At 40.4% G+C, this 15,187-nt stretch overlaps 1 protein-coding gene and 1 non-coding gene across 4 annotated transcripts in view; both read left to right on the top strand.

The window, feature by feature from the left end:
* Slc25a12 (solute carrier family 25 member 12) overlaps positions 1-15,187 on the top strand; it is a 97,478-nt gene that overhangs the window by 23,773 nt on the left and 58,518 nt on the right. For all 3 annotated transcript variants that reach the window (XM_029557268.1, XM_008855256.3, XM_008855257.3), the window contains one exon: positions 5,629-5,771. In XM_029557268.1, the coding sequence (XP_029413128.1) occupies positions 5,662-5,771 (110 nt within the window). In that variant the 5' untranslated portion in view covers positions 5,629-5,661. The remainder of the gene's footprint in view (positions 1-5,628; positions 5,772-15,187) is intronic.
* On the top strand, positions 9,757-9,861 carry LOC115067984. Its single transcript, XR_003847349.1, has one exon. It is a non-coding gene; the product is annotated as a U6 spliceosomal RNA (small nuclear RNA).

Here is a 15,187-nt window from a genome sequence, read left to right as displayed (position 1 = left end):
TACATAGACTAGGCTAGCCTTGATCTCGTAGAGTTCTGCCTGCCTCTGCTTCCTAAAAGCTGGGATTAAAGGTGTATGGCCCCATGCCAGTGACTTTTCTTTTTCTTCTTTTAAAAAAGATTTATTTTTATTATTTTAAATTATCTGTGTGGGTGCTGAAGGAGGTCAGGGGCATAAGATCCCTTATAGCTGGAGTTGCGGGCAGTTGTAAGCTGCTTGTATGTGTTCTGGGAATAGAATAGGGTCCTCTGCAAGAGCAGGAGCCATACATAAACGCTGAGCCAGCTCTCTAGCCCCCAGTTTGCTTTTTGGGGGGTATTCTTTGTTTACCCACTCTTGAAATATCAAGGATTACTTTATCTTCATTACACAGAAATGGGAAAGATCTAGAGTCCTAGGAAAAGAATGAATGTGTTCAAAGGCTCATATGAGCTGATTTGTGGTAGAGCCGATATGAAAACACAAGACTAATGCAGAAATCGCTTGTGCAGTCATGCGGCCAGGGCATGATTCATTAGGGAGTGACGGCTTCTCAGTGCTTTTGATAGCATCAACTAGTAGAAAAACAATGTCCACCTTAGGCGCCTTCTTTTGCAAGGTGACATAGCACGTGCTGTGGTAGCCTCTGGAGTTTTCTAGAATATGACAAAGCGCGCATTTCTGGATTAAATTCTCTCTTGGATGAAAGAACAAGCAGCTTGGATTTCAATCGACAGACATTTGAAATACTTAACCAAAGAGTAAACCAGCAGTCTCTTGCCCCACCTCTACCTCTCTGTCTCGCTACCCAGAAGTAACTCCTTGTGTCTCTTTTAGTTATTTTGGTTATTTCCTTCCATATTTTTTTCCTGATATTTCTAGACTTTTTTCTTCAGTACCAAGGATTGAACCCAGGACTTTGTGCGTACAAGCTCGGCAAGTGCTCTGCCACGGAGCTATATCTCCAACCTTTTTTTCATTGTTGGTTTTTTTTTTAATGTTTTTCATATCTATTAATTAACATGAAGCAAATTTTTATGCTGCTTCCTCAAATATAACTCATTTTTTATTGATTGATTTTTTTGTGTGTATTTCATATAGAACATCCAAAACAATCTTATTCATCTTTATACATGCATCCCAAATGGCATCCTACCATAGCCCCCCTCCACTGGAGCCCATACATTCTGTCATCCCTGTTACTGTCCACTGTGTTATCAGTGCCCCTAGCCATTACCCAGTGCTTGTCCATCCACTGAGTCTAGTCAGCCTATCTAGAGTTCCTTGTTTTAGGAAGATCAGCTCTTCCTCATCTAGCAGCAGTTGCCAACATTCCTTTAGATTAGATTGGGGTCTGCTGTTCATTTTCCCAGTTCTGTGCTGGGTTACTGTCTGGGAGTCTCTTGGGATACCCTGGCCAATAACTCAAAGGAAGGTGTCTCTTGTCTGGCATTATTTCTTGTTATGTAGCCTTTAGCTATGCATATGGACTCTTAAGAAATTATATTGGCCCCTTTAATCTTTGGTTATACTTTCCTTTTGGGTGTTTAAGACCATAGAATTGGCCCAGATAAACCAATTTATTTTTACTCTTAAAGTCATTTGAGGATCTGTTCCTCAGGGGTCACATGGGCTTGAGAGGAGCCCCTTGTTCCTTTCTTTTACCAGTTCTGTCTATGTGAAGATAAGTCAAAGGTCCTACTCAACCATGGCTGGCTTCACTTGGAAGCATGAAGGAAATGATTCCTCTGTGTTGACTCTCCTCTTTGTAGACTGGACACTAGTTCAGGTCCATCTGGTGGGGTCTCCATGGTCTCCTTGATCAAGAGGACAGGTGACTCACCACAGTTACAGGACATTTTAAGAGATGCTCCATAGTCCCCTGGAACTTGGTCAACCTTGGAGGGCAAGGAGCAAAAACTGTCCTTTAAGTCCCTCTGACCAGATTAGTATAGGCCTTCAAGTATGGCTATATGTTTTTTTGTTTTGTTTTTTATTTAGAGGCAAGGTATCAGTAAGTTGCCCATGCTGGCCTTGAACTCACTCTATAGCAGCAGCAGGCCTTGAATTTGTAGTCTCCCTGCCTTAGTCTCCCAAGTAGTTGGTATTACAGGCCTGAGCCGCTAGCTCCAGATCTTTCTAGACCTTTTGATTTTGTATTCCAGAAGTTTCCTTGTAATACTTTCTCTCATTTTTCTCCTCCATTCTTCTCAATACAGTTGTGCTTATTTAATTATTTAGTATTAACGTTATTCTGACTGCTCATATTTTATTTTGAGTCAAATCATGTTTTTCCCCCTTTTAAAAAAATTTGTTTATGGGACTGGAGAGATGGCTCAGTGTTTAAGAGCACTGGCTGCTCTTACAGAGGACTTGGGTTCAATTCCCAGCACCCACATGACAGCTAACAACTGTCCATGACTCCATTTCCAGGGGATCTGACATCCTCTTCTGACCTCCCCGGGCATTGCATGACATGGGTTCACTTACATACATGCAGACGATATACTCATACACATAAAATAAAAATAATAAATAAAAATATTTTTTTAAAATTTTGTTTATTTGAGAGAGGGTCTTGTTATAAGACCATGACTGGTCCATGAGATGGTCCTTCCTGTGTCTACCTCTGTCTCCGCAGTGCTGGGTTTACAGGTGTGTGCCACCATGCTCAGCTTTTTTTTTTTAATTTTGAAAAAAAAATTTTTTTCACATGCATGCATACATTTCACAGTGTGTATGTGGAATCAGAAGGCAACTTAAAGAGTCAGTTCCCAGAGATTGAATTGAGATTGTCAGGCTTGGTGGCAAGTGTTTTTACCTGCTGAGACATCAGCCCTTCCTTCTTCCCTCCCTCCTTCCCTTTTTCCTTCCTCACTCTCTCCCTCCCTCTCTCCTTCCCCTTTTCCTTCCTTCCCTCCCTCCCTCCCTTCCTCCCCTTCCTCTCTCTTTCCTTCCTTCCCTCCCTTCCTTTCTTTCTTTCTTTCTTTCTTTCTTTCTTTCTTTCTTTCTTTCTCTCTCTCTCTTTTCTTTTCTTTTCTTTTCTTTTCTTTTCTTTTCTTTTCTTTTCTTTTCTCATACTATAGCCAAAGCTGTCCTGGAAATCACTGTATAGCTCAGGCTAGTCTCAAACTCACTGTGATCCTCCTGCCTCTTGAGTGCTAGAATTATAGGTATGAGTCACCACCCTCAGCTCAAGTCATTCATTTTGATATTTCCTATTATGTCCAGTAAAAATACATTTTCATAGTTAAAAATGATCAAACTCTTCAATTACTTAGGTGTATACCTAGTACTGATTAACCAATTTAACAGGAATTTCTTAAGTGCCTACTCTGCATTGTCTTTGGTGCTAGGGCATATTAACACAGTAGACAAAGATCCTCTCCCTTATGATCTAGGTGGGAGATGGTAAAACCTAATGCTAGCAGGGGATAAATGTGAAAGGGGAAAAACAGCACTGTAAGGGGATTTGGCGTGTGGACATAGGACCAGAATGGAATACTAAATAGGTGAAGTTACCTCCTCGTGAAGAAGTCGTGTTTGAGTCAGCCTGCATTCTTCCTAGTCTCTGTGTCCTCCTTACTCCATGACTCCTGGCTTTCCTTTCTGGAGGTCTCCACCTGCCCCACTGAACTAGTTTACTCTCTCTCTCAAAAAATTTTTTACTGGGGCCAGAAAGATGATTCACCAGATAAAAACACTTGCTGCCAAGCTTAACAACCTGAGTTCCATCCATGGGACCCACATGGTGGAAGGAGAGAACTGACCCCTGAAAGTTGTCCTCTGACCTCCACACATATACCATGTCTTGGGCACGCCCCCCCCCCCCTGCCGCCCAATACATAAATGTAATGAAAACATTCTCTTATAGCTTCCTGAGAAAGGGTAAATGAAGGCAGGAAAAAATATTGAGAGCATTGATATCTCAGAGTACTATACCTACCCTTATATTTGATTGAAAGTTTGGCTCAGTTTAGAATTTTCAGTTGGAAATAAATTCTCTGGGAATATAGGCATTCCTCTGTCTTCAAGCATCTGGTGTTGCTGAGGAGCATGTCTTCCTGATTCTTTATTCTGACCTGGTTTTTCTCTCAGGAAACATGTAGGATTTTTCTTTTTATTCCGATATTCTGCAGTTTTCTGAGGTGGGCTAGACTTTGGTGCGGATTTTTGTTTTATTATTTATTTATTTATTTATTTATTTATTTATTTTTGTGTTTTTATTGTTTGTGTGTGTTTTAATTTTTTTGGTGCTTGGCATTTAGTGAACCCTTCAATTCTTCAATCTGGGGAACTTCCTGATCTTGCTTCTTTGTTGGTTGACCTCAGTAACTAGATCTGCCATGACCCAAAAAGAAGTTGGGTCACAGCAATTTGTCTTGATGCACGGTGCACTGAACCCTTGAAATAATGAGGAGTTTGTTGATAAGCATGCTTTTAAAAATTGATGTAAAGGCAGGCAGATCTCTGTGAGTTCAAGGCCAGCCTGGTCTACATAGTGAGTTCCAGGACAGCTGGGGCTACAGGGAGACCCTGTCTCAAAAAGGCCCCCCCCCAAAAAAAAATTGATGTAAAAAGTAGAATACTTTTTTTCCTCCAGCTACTGGGACTTGGAGGAAATAGAAAGCCTTTTTTTTTTTTTATAGTACAGTAATTTATTTTTAAGATTGGCAGCTTATGAGACAGATTCTTAAAGAAAGAGAGAGAGGGTCTGGGAATGGGAGGCGTCTGTCTGTGTTCACCTTTGGGGCCTGACCTCCATTTCTCTTTTCTTAGTCTTTCTTCATGTCTCTTATCAAATTTTTAATTAATTAATTTTTACAGCACTGGGGATTGAACTCATGCTAGGCAAGCTCTTTATTACCAAGCTATATCCCCAGTCCATCCAGTTTGACATTTAGTGTGTGTGTGTGTGTGTGTGTGTGTGTCTGTCTATCTGTCTGTCTATCCACGTGCTTGTGGAAATCAGAGGAAGTTGTGGAAATTGGTTTTCTCCTTTTGCTATGTGGGTCCCAGGGACTGAACTCAGATCATAACTGCCTTTACCCACTGAGCTATCTAACCGACCTGCATGTATTTTGAATTGAGATTAAATATTCACATAATATAAAATTCCCCATTATGGTAATTTTAAAGTGTGTAACTTAGTGGGTTTGTGTGTGTGTGTGTGTGTGTATCTATGTATTCGTGTATGTATGTGTGTGTTTACAGTGTTATGAGACCTTCACCATTACATAATTCCAGAAGGCTTTCATCATTCTCAAAGAGAAACCCCACACTCATTAAGCAGTTAGCTTGTATCTCCCACTCCCCACTCCTGGCACCACAGCTCTGCATTCTCATTCCATGGACTGCATTGTGGATATATCATGTAGACAGGATGCTACACTGTGGGCCTTTTGTGTCTGCCTCATTTCACTTAGCAGATTTTCAGGAGTCATCAGTGTTGAAGCATCTCAGTACTTCATGGTGCTCTTCGGTTGGTTGTCTGGTTATTTGATCTTCCACTAGCCAGAGAAGACTTCTGCATTGTTTTTCCTTATTTTGACTTTAATACTGACTTTAGCTTGCTTTCCCCCCAAACATCTGTTAGCCACAAGATGATCTGGAATTGTCCACTTTTTCACTGTGCTTATTGTCTTCTAGTATGCCAGTACGGAGGTGGATGGAGAACATTACATGACCCCAGAAGACTTTGTCCAGCGCTATCTGGGCCTATACAATGATCCCAACAGCAATCCAAAGATTGTGCAGCTCTTGGCGGGAGTAGCTGATCAAACCAAGGATGGGTAGGAACTTTTATAAACTTTCAAAAACCTAATTAAATATTTCATTAAAAATGTAAAAGCTGTTAAGTTTTACATGTATTTATCCAGATTTTCTTTTTCTTAACCTACCTTCCTCCCTCCCTCCCTTCCTTCCTTTTCTTTTTTTGAGACAGGGTCTTACTATGTAGTCCTGGCTGGCCTGGAGATCTGCCTGCCTCTTCCTCCCAAGAACTAAGATTAAAGGTGTGTCTCGCCATACCCAGCCTGTATATAGAATTTTAAAGTAGTCATTTCTTTGAAGTTTATAAAAATGGTATTATTTACTCCCATTCTCAAGGATACTGTCATTTCTTTCTTTTTGAAAAAAGTTATGAGAGAAGCCATTTTTTATTTTTATTTTTTTAAACGCTTTAAAAAATATTTTATTTATTATGAGTGTATTGCCTACATGTATGTGCGTACATGTAGTGCAATGCCATGGAGGTCAGAAGAGAGAAGCCATGTTTTATATTGAATAATTTGATCAGGATGGGCTCCAGATAACTAAATTTAAATCTTACATTCATTTGTGTGGTAAATATTGAGTGCCTTCTTTGTTTCAGGCATTATTCTTGGTGTTAGAATGTGCCAGTAAACAAGCCACAAAAGGTAATAAAGAAAATAAACAAGTAAATGACACCATATTCGGAAGTGATAAGTATCACAATGAGTTTAGAGAGCGGTGCGTATTTGTCTGTGTACTTACTTGGCAAACATGTTTAGCACCACCATTTGTCAGGCATGGTTGGGCCTTATAAATGGAAGCATAAATAGAGGTTGCTGACCTTAAGAATAAGCTTGTAGCTTAGTGAGAAAAAGGCGGTGGGTAACACTTCTGGGGTAAGGCACATTGATAGATACATGTGCAAAGTACATAGAAGCTACCCAAGAAAGCATGGTTAACTCTATTTTGAGTAGTGAGGACAACATCGTAGAATAGGTGACATTTGAGTGAGATCAGTGGGAGCTTTCTGATAGACTGAGAAGGAGAATTGAGGGACAGAAACAGGAGTGCCATGCAACATGGAGGGAAGTCCTGTTGTAAGCTCTTTGGTGTAGCTGTGACATTGTTTTGTTGCTGCAGGGGATGGAGGTGGAGTGCTGGGAACCTTGTGTGTGAGCTTTCACTGTATCTTGTACTTAAGGACTCTCAGTCTTGAGGTACTTTTTAACCTGGTAGTGTAGGGGAATGAAGTCACAGAAACAAGAAGATTCATCTTCCTAAAGTGTCAGTTCATTTCTCAAGGGGAACTGTGGATTTTCGTAAAATCATGTGAGGCTGAATCATGGAATAAATGAAATACTTGCAGAATTAAAGAAAACGATTGCTTGCTATGGTAGTTTTCAGCTGTATCCCTAAACCTTTAAGGGCCCAGGATCTTTTCCCAGCTGTGGTGGTGCTTGTATGAAAAACTAGGCAGTGAAGAGTCTTTACCCAGTGCCACAGATGTGATCAGGGTTAGAAGGCTGGAGTAGAACAAGACATGCACAGTGAAACGAGTCAGGTGACTGTTGTGAGGTTTAAAGTGTAAAGACTGGTATATAAGTTCTTTATTTCTAGGACTGACACTAGGACACTAATTTTTATTATCCCAAAGAACTTGGCACAGTGCATGAAATTTACTACGTTCAACAAATGTTTATTGAATGAGTATTTTATGACTTGGAAAGATGTTGTATTGTTGTAAAGGCAGATACTGGATAGCAGGTATACATTTTGTCTAGTCTCTAAAAAATGTCAGATCAGTTCCTAAGCCTCTAATGAGGTCATTTATGGAGTCTGAATAATGATTGACTAGTAAGGCTTATGGACAGTAATTTATTGAATCAGAATCCTTTCCTCAGAATTATTAAAGGTAACACATTTAACTTGTTCAGAAATTGTCGACATTTCTGTTGTTATTGGATTTGAGACCAACTTTTAGACTATCCATGTTTTCAAGTTGGCTGAGTAGATCAATAATGGGCTTTCTTTCCTTTTTTTTTTTTTTTTTTTTTTCGATAGCCTCCCTGTAGTCCCAGCTGGCCTGGAACTTGCTATATAGACCAGGTTGGTCTTGATCTCATAGAGATCCACTTGCCTCTGCCTCCCAAGTGCTGGGATTAAAGGCATGTGCCACCACATCTGGTTCAATAATAGGTTTTATCTAATGGAGAATCTAATAACTTAGAGTAGAGTTTACTTATTTTTGAGAGTCTCACTATATGTCCCTGACTGTCCTGGAACTCACTGTGCAGCTCATGCTGGCCTTGAACTCAGAGATCTGCCTGACTCTGCCTCCCCAGTGTTGAAATTACAGTCATGTGCCACTATGAGTAGCTGAGTGTACTTTTTTTTATTTTAAAAAATATTTTCATTTAAAAAATTTTATGTGTATGAGTGTTTTGCCTGCATGTATGTAAGTGCACCCATGTCGTGCAAGGTCCACGGAAGACAGAAGAGAACATTGGATCCCCTGGAACTGGAATTATAGAGAGTTGTTAACCACCATGTGGATGCTGGGAATTGAATCCGGGTCCTCTGAAAGAGCAGCCAGTGAGTGTACTTTTTAAACAGTCTTTTCACTTTCCTTTTTTTGGGTGGTTTTGAGACAGGATATTGATATGTATCCCAGGATGGATTTAAACTTGCAATAGTTTTTTTGCTCTAACCTCCCAAGTGCAGGATTATAGATATCAGCACACCTGACAGCCCTTTTGACTATTTTTTTTTTGAGATGGAGTCTCATTTAGTCCAGACTGGCCTTGATATGTAGTTGGGGATGACCTTGAATTCTGATTCTCCTGCCTCAGCCTGAGTGCTGGGATTATAGGCATCCTGATCCTTTTCAGTTTTAAAAAGGGAAATCCATCTTATTTCAGATCTTAAAAGCTTCTTAAATCCCTCCTTTCTCCTTTCCTCTCCCCTCTCTCCTTCCCTCACTCCTCTACCTATTTATTTCTTCTTAAAAATTTTTTATTATTTTTATTTTATGTGTATGAGCATATTGCCTACATGTGTGAGTGCACCTATGCCATACAATACCCAAGAAGGTCAGAAGAGGGAGTTGGATGCTCTGGAACTGGAATTATGGATGGTTGTTAGCTGCCCTGTGGATGCTGGGAATTGAACCTGGGTCCTCTGCAAGAGCTCTTAACTGCTGAACCAACTCTCCAGCCCTATTTATTTGTTTTCCTCTTGGGAATCAGTCAGAATGGGGTTAGGCAAGAAATCTGATTCATAGCCTGGTATGATGGTGCACGCCTTTGATCCCAGTGCTCTGGAGGCAGAGGGAGGTTTCTGAGAGTTCAAGGTCAGCCTGGTTTACATAGTGAGTTCCAGGTCAGCTGGGGTTACAGGGAGACCCTGTCTCAAAAAGATTAAAAAAAATCAATCTGATTCATGGAGTTAGGTCAGAAAAATTGTGAATGAGCTTATGAAACATAGGTAAGAAAAATTGTGAATGAGTTTATAAAAACATAAATTACTTCTAGAAGCACAGAAAAGTAGACATTTCTAGAAAAAATGGTTTTTAGCCTCTTGTTCATGGATAGTTTTTAGAAGTTGCTAAACTTTCTGAATATAACACAAAATGGATGGATTTGCATCAGCATTTTTCTGGGGGGTAAAATTTAGGTTTTCAAAAAGGCTAAGTATCATGGTTAAGAGTTTTACATGTTTTACATCTTTTTTTTTTTTTTTTTTTTTTTTTTTTTGTCTTTTTGAGACAGGGTCTCCCTGTAGCTCCAGCTGTCCTGGAACTCACTATGTAGACCAGGCTGGCCTTGAACTCGCAGAGATCTCCTGCCTCTGCCTCCTGAGTGCTTGGATTAAAGGCGTGCACCACCATGCCCAGCAAGAGTTTTACATCTTAATTCAACATAAAGCTTTTGATAATATTTGACTTATTCAAAGAAGTCAGCCTTTATTTAACAGTGAGGCAAAGTGAGGCCTAGAGAGGTTAACTGGTTTTCCTGGAAATGCAAAATTAGATTCAGCAGCATATATACTAACATTGGAACAATACAAAGAAAGTTAGCATGGCCCCTGCACAAGGATGACATGCAAATTCATGAAGTGTTCCACATGAAAAAACAAACAAAAAACCACCAAAATTAGTCCTCTTAATTTTTAGTCCACTTTTCTTCTTATATCCTATAATCATTATTATTTTCATTCCCTCCTTCCTCTGCCTCTCCCTCTCTCCACTATCCAGGCTAATGAATGAACAATTGGAATGAACTTATTGCTTTTCTGGCCTCAAGACGTGTTCTTAGTTCCGTTATGGTTTTTGATGAGTCTTGGAGGGTGTAACTTGAAATGGCAGCAGATGTTATTGTTTAGAATCACCCAAGACAAAGTGAAGCCAAGTGAATGAGTGGTCAGTGAGAAGTTCAGGTTGTTTGGTGAAGTGGAAGGAGGGAGCTGCTTTAGAAGTAAGTGGTCAGACTGAGCTCTCCTGCTAACTGGACCAGCTTTTTGGGGAACCACACTTTTAGATAAACCTCTGAAGCCTTTGTGAACATCTGGTTCTTATTTCTCCTTTGAAGCTTTATGTGCACAAAACTTTAAGAGTCGTGTATTTCCACCAATGTTTTCTAACTCATGAACTGTTCTTTTCCCCATCTACTGTCCTCTATTAGAGGAAGCAGGAGCACTTTGGTACAGGTGCTTGCTGTGGAGAGTCATGTAAATGCACTGAATGCTATAAATAGCCTGATGACTTGTCAAAAAAGTCAAGCCAGTGGCTACGTATTCTTTGTGAAATTATTGCTTAAACTCGAAGTTCTAGTTATACGATGAAAAGCAAAATGATTTTATGCATTAAATGCAGATCTCAGAGACTATTATCATGAGGTTTGATATAAAATATTTAGACAGTTGCTTCTTTGAAATTGTAACTTCTAGAATGGTAGGTTCTATATTTAATCTAGTCAGAATTTCATCTGGAAGTTCTATCTCCTATAATGGGAAAAGCCAGTTTTCTCTCTTTTTCAGAAGTGTTTACTTTATGTACCATATGTATGTAGAAGAACCCTATGTTTTTGTATAAATCTTGATTATTTTAAAAAACAAAAGTAATGGAAATATTTTGGCATTTTACTAATTTCTTTAGTTAAGGGAATTCATAGAAAAATGTACAACACTTTCACAAGTATGTTATTTCAAAGATAAAATACATACTTCAAATAAAAAATCCTTTTAAATTATGCTAACAGACAAAAATGTAGGGTATTTGACAGATTCCATAGAGTTTATATTTTTTAAAAAAAATTTATTTATTATTGGGGGCTGGAGAGATGGCTCAGCAGTTAAGAACACTGGTTGTTCTTGCAGAAGACCTGGGTTCGAATCCCAGCACCCACATGGCAGCTAACAACTGTCCGTAACTCCAGTTCCAGGGGATCCGACAGCCTGTTCCGTCCTCAGTGGGCATTGCATGACATGGGTACACTTACCTACATGCCGGTATAACACTCATACACATAAAATAAAAATAAAATATTTTTTAAAAATATGTAGAAAATAAACTCGAGTTCTCCCACAAAGGAGAGACATGGACTAATTCCACAGGGGAAAGAGGAATTAAATGAACAATACACACATACACATAAAATAAAAGCAGTTTAAAAAATTATTATTTTTATTTAATGTGTATGAGTGTATTGCCTGCATGTGTGTAAGTGCCCATGTTGTGGAGGGAGTGAGTGCTGGGAACCAAACCCAGGTCCTCTGCAAGAGCAGCCAATGCACTTAACCACTGAGCTATCTAATCTCTCCAGCTCCAGAGTTTATATTTTAATTTTATTTATTTTTTATTTTATGTGTATGTGTGTATTGCCTGCATGTAGGTTAGTGCACCTGTGTTGTGCAGTGCTGCGGAGGTCAGAAGAGGCTGTCGGATCCCCTGGGACTGGAGTTACAGACAGTTGTTAGCTGCCATGTGGGTGCTGGGATTCGAACCCAGGTCTTCTGCAAGAACAACCAGTGTTCTTAACTGCTGAGCCATCTCTCCAGCCCCCAGAGTTTATATTTTAAACAGGGGCTACTTGCTACATAGTAACCCTATGTCAATCTCCAGTGTGCTGGCTCTGTAGGCAGCTGTCTTTCTGAAGGAAGTGATTTCTCCTTGCTTCAAGAGTTGCCAATGCTCCTTGTAACCAGAAACTCTTGTTGCTCAAGTTTTCAGTTTAAGAGAAAACTGGATATTTATGTGAAATCTTAGATTTTCTAATATTGGCAACCAGTGCATTTGGAAAAAAATAATTCTTTGTTTGCCAAAGAAAGCACATCTTTGTGCCAAATTTTGTCTGCCAGCCAACAGTTTATGACCTTTGCTAGATAAGGAGATAGTCTTTCATCTTTCTCATAAAAAAGAAAGCTTTATTACTGAGTATGAAATACATTTTAAAGCAACATATAAAAACCCTGTTGGATTTTTAAAAATTGATTTATCTACTTATTTATTTATTTGGAGACAGGCTCTTCCTATAGCCCCAGCTGGCCTGGAACTCTCTGTGTAGAACAGGCTGGCCTCCATCTCACAGAGATCTGCCTGGGATTAGTGTGTGTGACCACACGCAGCTTTACATATTTATTTTCATTTGTGTGTATGTGTGTGTATACCACTTGTGTGCAGGTGCCCATGGATGCCAGAAGAGGGCATCAGATCTTTAGGCGCTTGAGTTACAGGCAGTAGTGAGCTTCTCAATGTAGGTGCTGGGAACTGAATTCAAGTCCTATGAAAGAGCAGCAAGTGGTCTTTACCCTGGGGCCACCTCTCCAGGTCCAATAGTTGTGTTTTTGATGCATAATGCTGGAGACTTGAAAAACCAAATTGTTATTGGTTTGTTGTTTTTCTTTTTTTTAAGTCCATAATCAGTTTACCTAAAATTTTTTAATTTTTAGAATTATTTTCATAGAAGAAATAATGCTGGTTGTTCTTCACTATAAAAATTTCAGGCATTTCCAGGGCTGGAGAGATGGCTCAGCAGTTAAGAACACTGGTTGTTCTTGCAGAAGACTCGGGTTTGAATCCAGCACCCACATGGCAGCTAACAACTGTCTGTAACTCCAGTTCTAGGGGATCTGATGGCCTCTTCTGTCCTCTGTGGACATTGCACAACACAGGTGCACTTACCTACATACAGGCAATACACTCAAATGCATTAAAAAAAATTCAGACATTTCAAAAATACATAGTGAAGGTCTCCTACCCGCTGCCCTACAGCACTGTTAAGGTTTGTGCTGCATTCTCTCTGCTTCCAGTTGATACCACTCCTGGATGATCTTTTGTTTCATTCAGGCTTACCACCACATATTCTTTCTCTTTCCTCCCTCCCTCCACCTTTCCTTCCTTCCTTCTTGGAGTTGAGGATGTAGTCCACTTGGACTTCTTGGAGTTGAGGACAGAGTCCTTGGAGTTGAGGATGGAGTTGAGGCCTGGCCTCACCCATGCTTAGCCACTACTGAGCTATACTTCATCCCCTTGTTGAATGTGTAGTTGATCTTCGTTTAACTCCATTTGTTCTTACTTCTGTTTGAGGTAACTACATGTTCTTAGTTCTCTGTATGTTTTGGTACCAAAGTGGCCTCATAACCAGTTCTGATACTAGATTGTTCCTCCAAAGACTCGATAGGCCCTCAAGCACCTAATTTCCCCAAGGGCTCTTTAGCATGAACAAACTAAATTGGCATTTAGGTTCATTTAGCATTTTGTGAGGGTTCAGTCTTCATTGTTTTGAAGCTTTTCCCCAAATAAAGGGCAAAGACATGAGACACGTCATTGCTTTGGATACAGTTTTTATGATTAATTAAGCATATTTCAAAGTGCTTTAAGTAATAGAAAATTACAGCCTTAAATGTATGTTTTAGGTGACTAGAAGCATGAAAACAAGTACAAGATTTAAAGTCATTTTCCTAATACCGTGTCAGAAAATATGTCTCTCTGTAAATGTATTCTAAGTTGAGTAAATTGATTATCCTGAATCAAGCCCATGTTCTGTGATAAGCCTAACTTCTTGGGATAGGTGATTCTTGGAAATTAGACTTAAAAACCAAATTGCATAATTGCTTTAATAAGAATTACGTAAAAGGCTCTAAAAAGTCCAGTGAGCTACTGAGGTACATGCAGTCACCTGGGGCTCTGGGAGACTTCTGTTGAGGAAATGGTGAGCTGAGCTGTGTGGAGCAAATTGAGTGGGCCAAAGCTTGGAGGTGATGGGATCATTCATTCCAAGGAGAGTGACTTGCTAAGAGACGGGAGTGGAAGGAGCATGCGTTATTGCCGAGAGAGAGGGAAGTGGGGGCAGGCATGAAGGCTCAGCTCACAAGGACCTACAAGCCGCATTCAAGATTAGGTCTATTCCTTAGACAACAGAGTCCTATAAAGTGTCAGCCAAACCAGGTCACTTGAGATTAAAATGGGTTGCTCCTAATAGTGAAGGAGGATGCCTGGCCCCTATGGCTTAAGGATGACCAAGGAGTAGATAGGCACAATGTTTTAAGGAGCAACTGACTTTATTAGATTTGTATTTAGGAAGATTCCTCTGATGAGTCTGGCACAGAAAGACAGATACACATGATTCTTAGTCATATGTGGAAGCTGAAAGTGTTGACCTCAAAAGAAGCAGAAAGTAGAACTGTAGTACCTGAGTAGAGGGGTGGGAGGTGCTGGAAAATGTCAATCAAGGAGTCAGATAGGAGAAACTCAGAAAGAAATTGTGTTCATAATAGGCAAATGGAGACAGAAAGTAGTGTCAGCAGACCAGGGGCTGGAGGGTGGAAGAGAGAGGGAAGATATGGGATGGAGGGAGATGGGAATGACTATTACTGTTAATGGAGTTTGAGTCCAGGGACCCACATGCTAAAAAGAAAGAGCTCCCACAAGTTGTATTTGATCTCCACATGAATGCTATGGTGCACACACATGCACACACACACACACACACACACACACACACACACACACACACACAAAGAATAAGCATGTCAGGTAGACCTTGGCCAGGGCCCGGGCACAAAAGCAGTCCTGCACCTGCCGCTGTCCTGCTGCTGGAGGCTTAGGGAAAGTAAAGGACCATAAAAGTTGCAGTTCATCAAAAGCTGATGTGCCAGGTTGGCACTGAGGTCTGTCAGTGAGGTGTGCTCCTGTCATTGTCAGGCAAGGGCCATGGAGATCACCTCTCTGCAGGGTCAGCAACACGTGGTGAGAGGAGCCCAAATTCCTGGTGTCGGACTTGAGGGTCTACCTCCCCTCTGGGTTTTGGATACTTCCCCTCCTTGTAGACCTCTAACTGAAGCTGCTTTAAAGCAGTTTGCCCAAGTTGGTTCCCGTCACCCATGGTGGTGGCTCACAGGTGCCTGTAACTCCAGCTCCAGGGAGATCCAATGCTTCTGGTCTCCACAGGCGCGCATA

The sequence above is a fragment of the Nannospalax galili genome, unplaced genomic scaffold (assembly GCF_000622305.1).
Source record: "Nannospalax galili isolate Female #2095 unplaced genomic scaffold, S.galili_v1.0 scaffold346, whole genome shotgun sequence".
NCBI classification, from domain to species: domain Eukaryota; kingdom Metazoa; phylum Chordata; class Mammalia; order Rodentia; family Spalacidae; genus Nannospalax; species Nannospalax galili.
The sequence above is the reverse complement of the archived record's forward strand: the minus strand, read 5'-3'. Positions and strand labels throughout refer to the sequence as shown.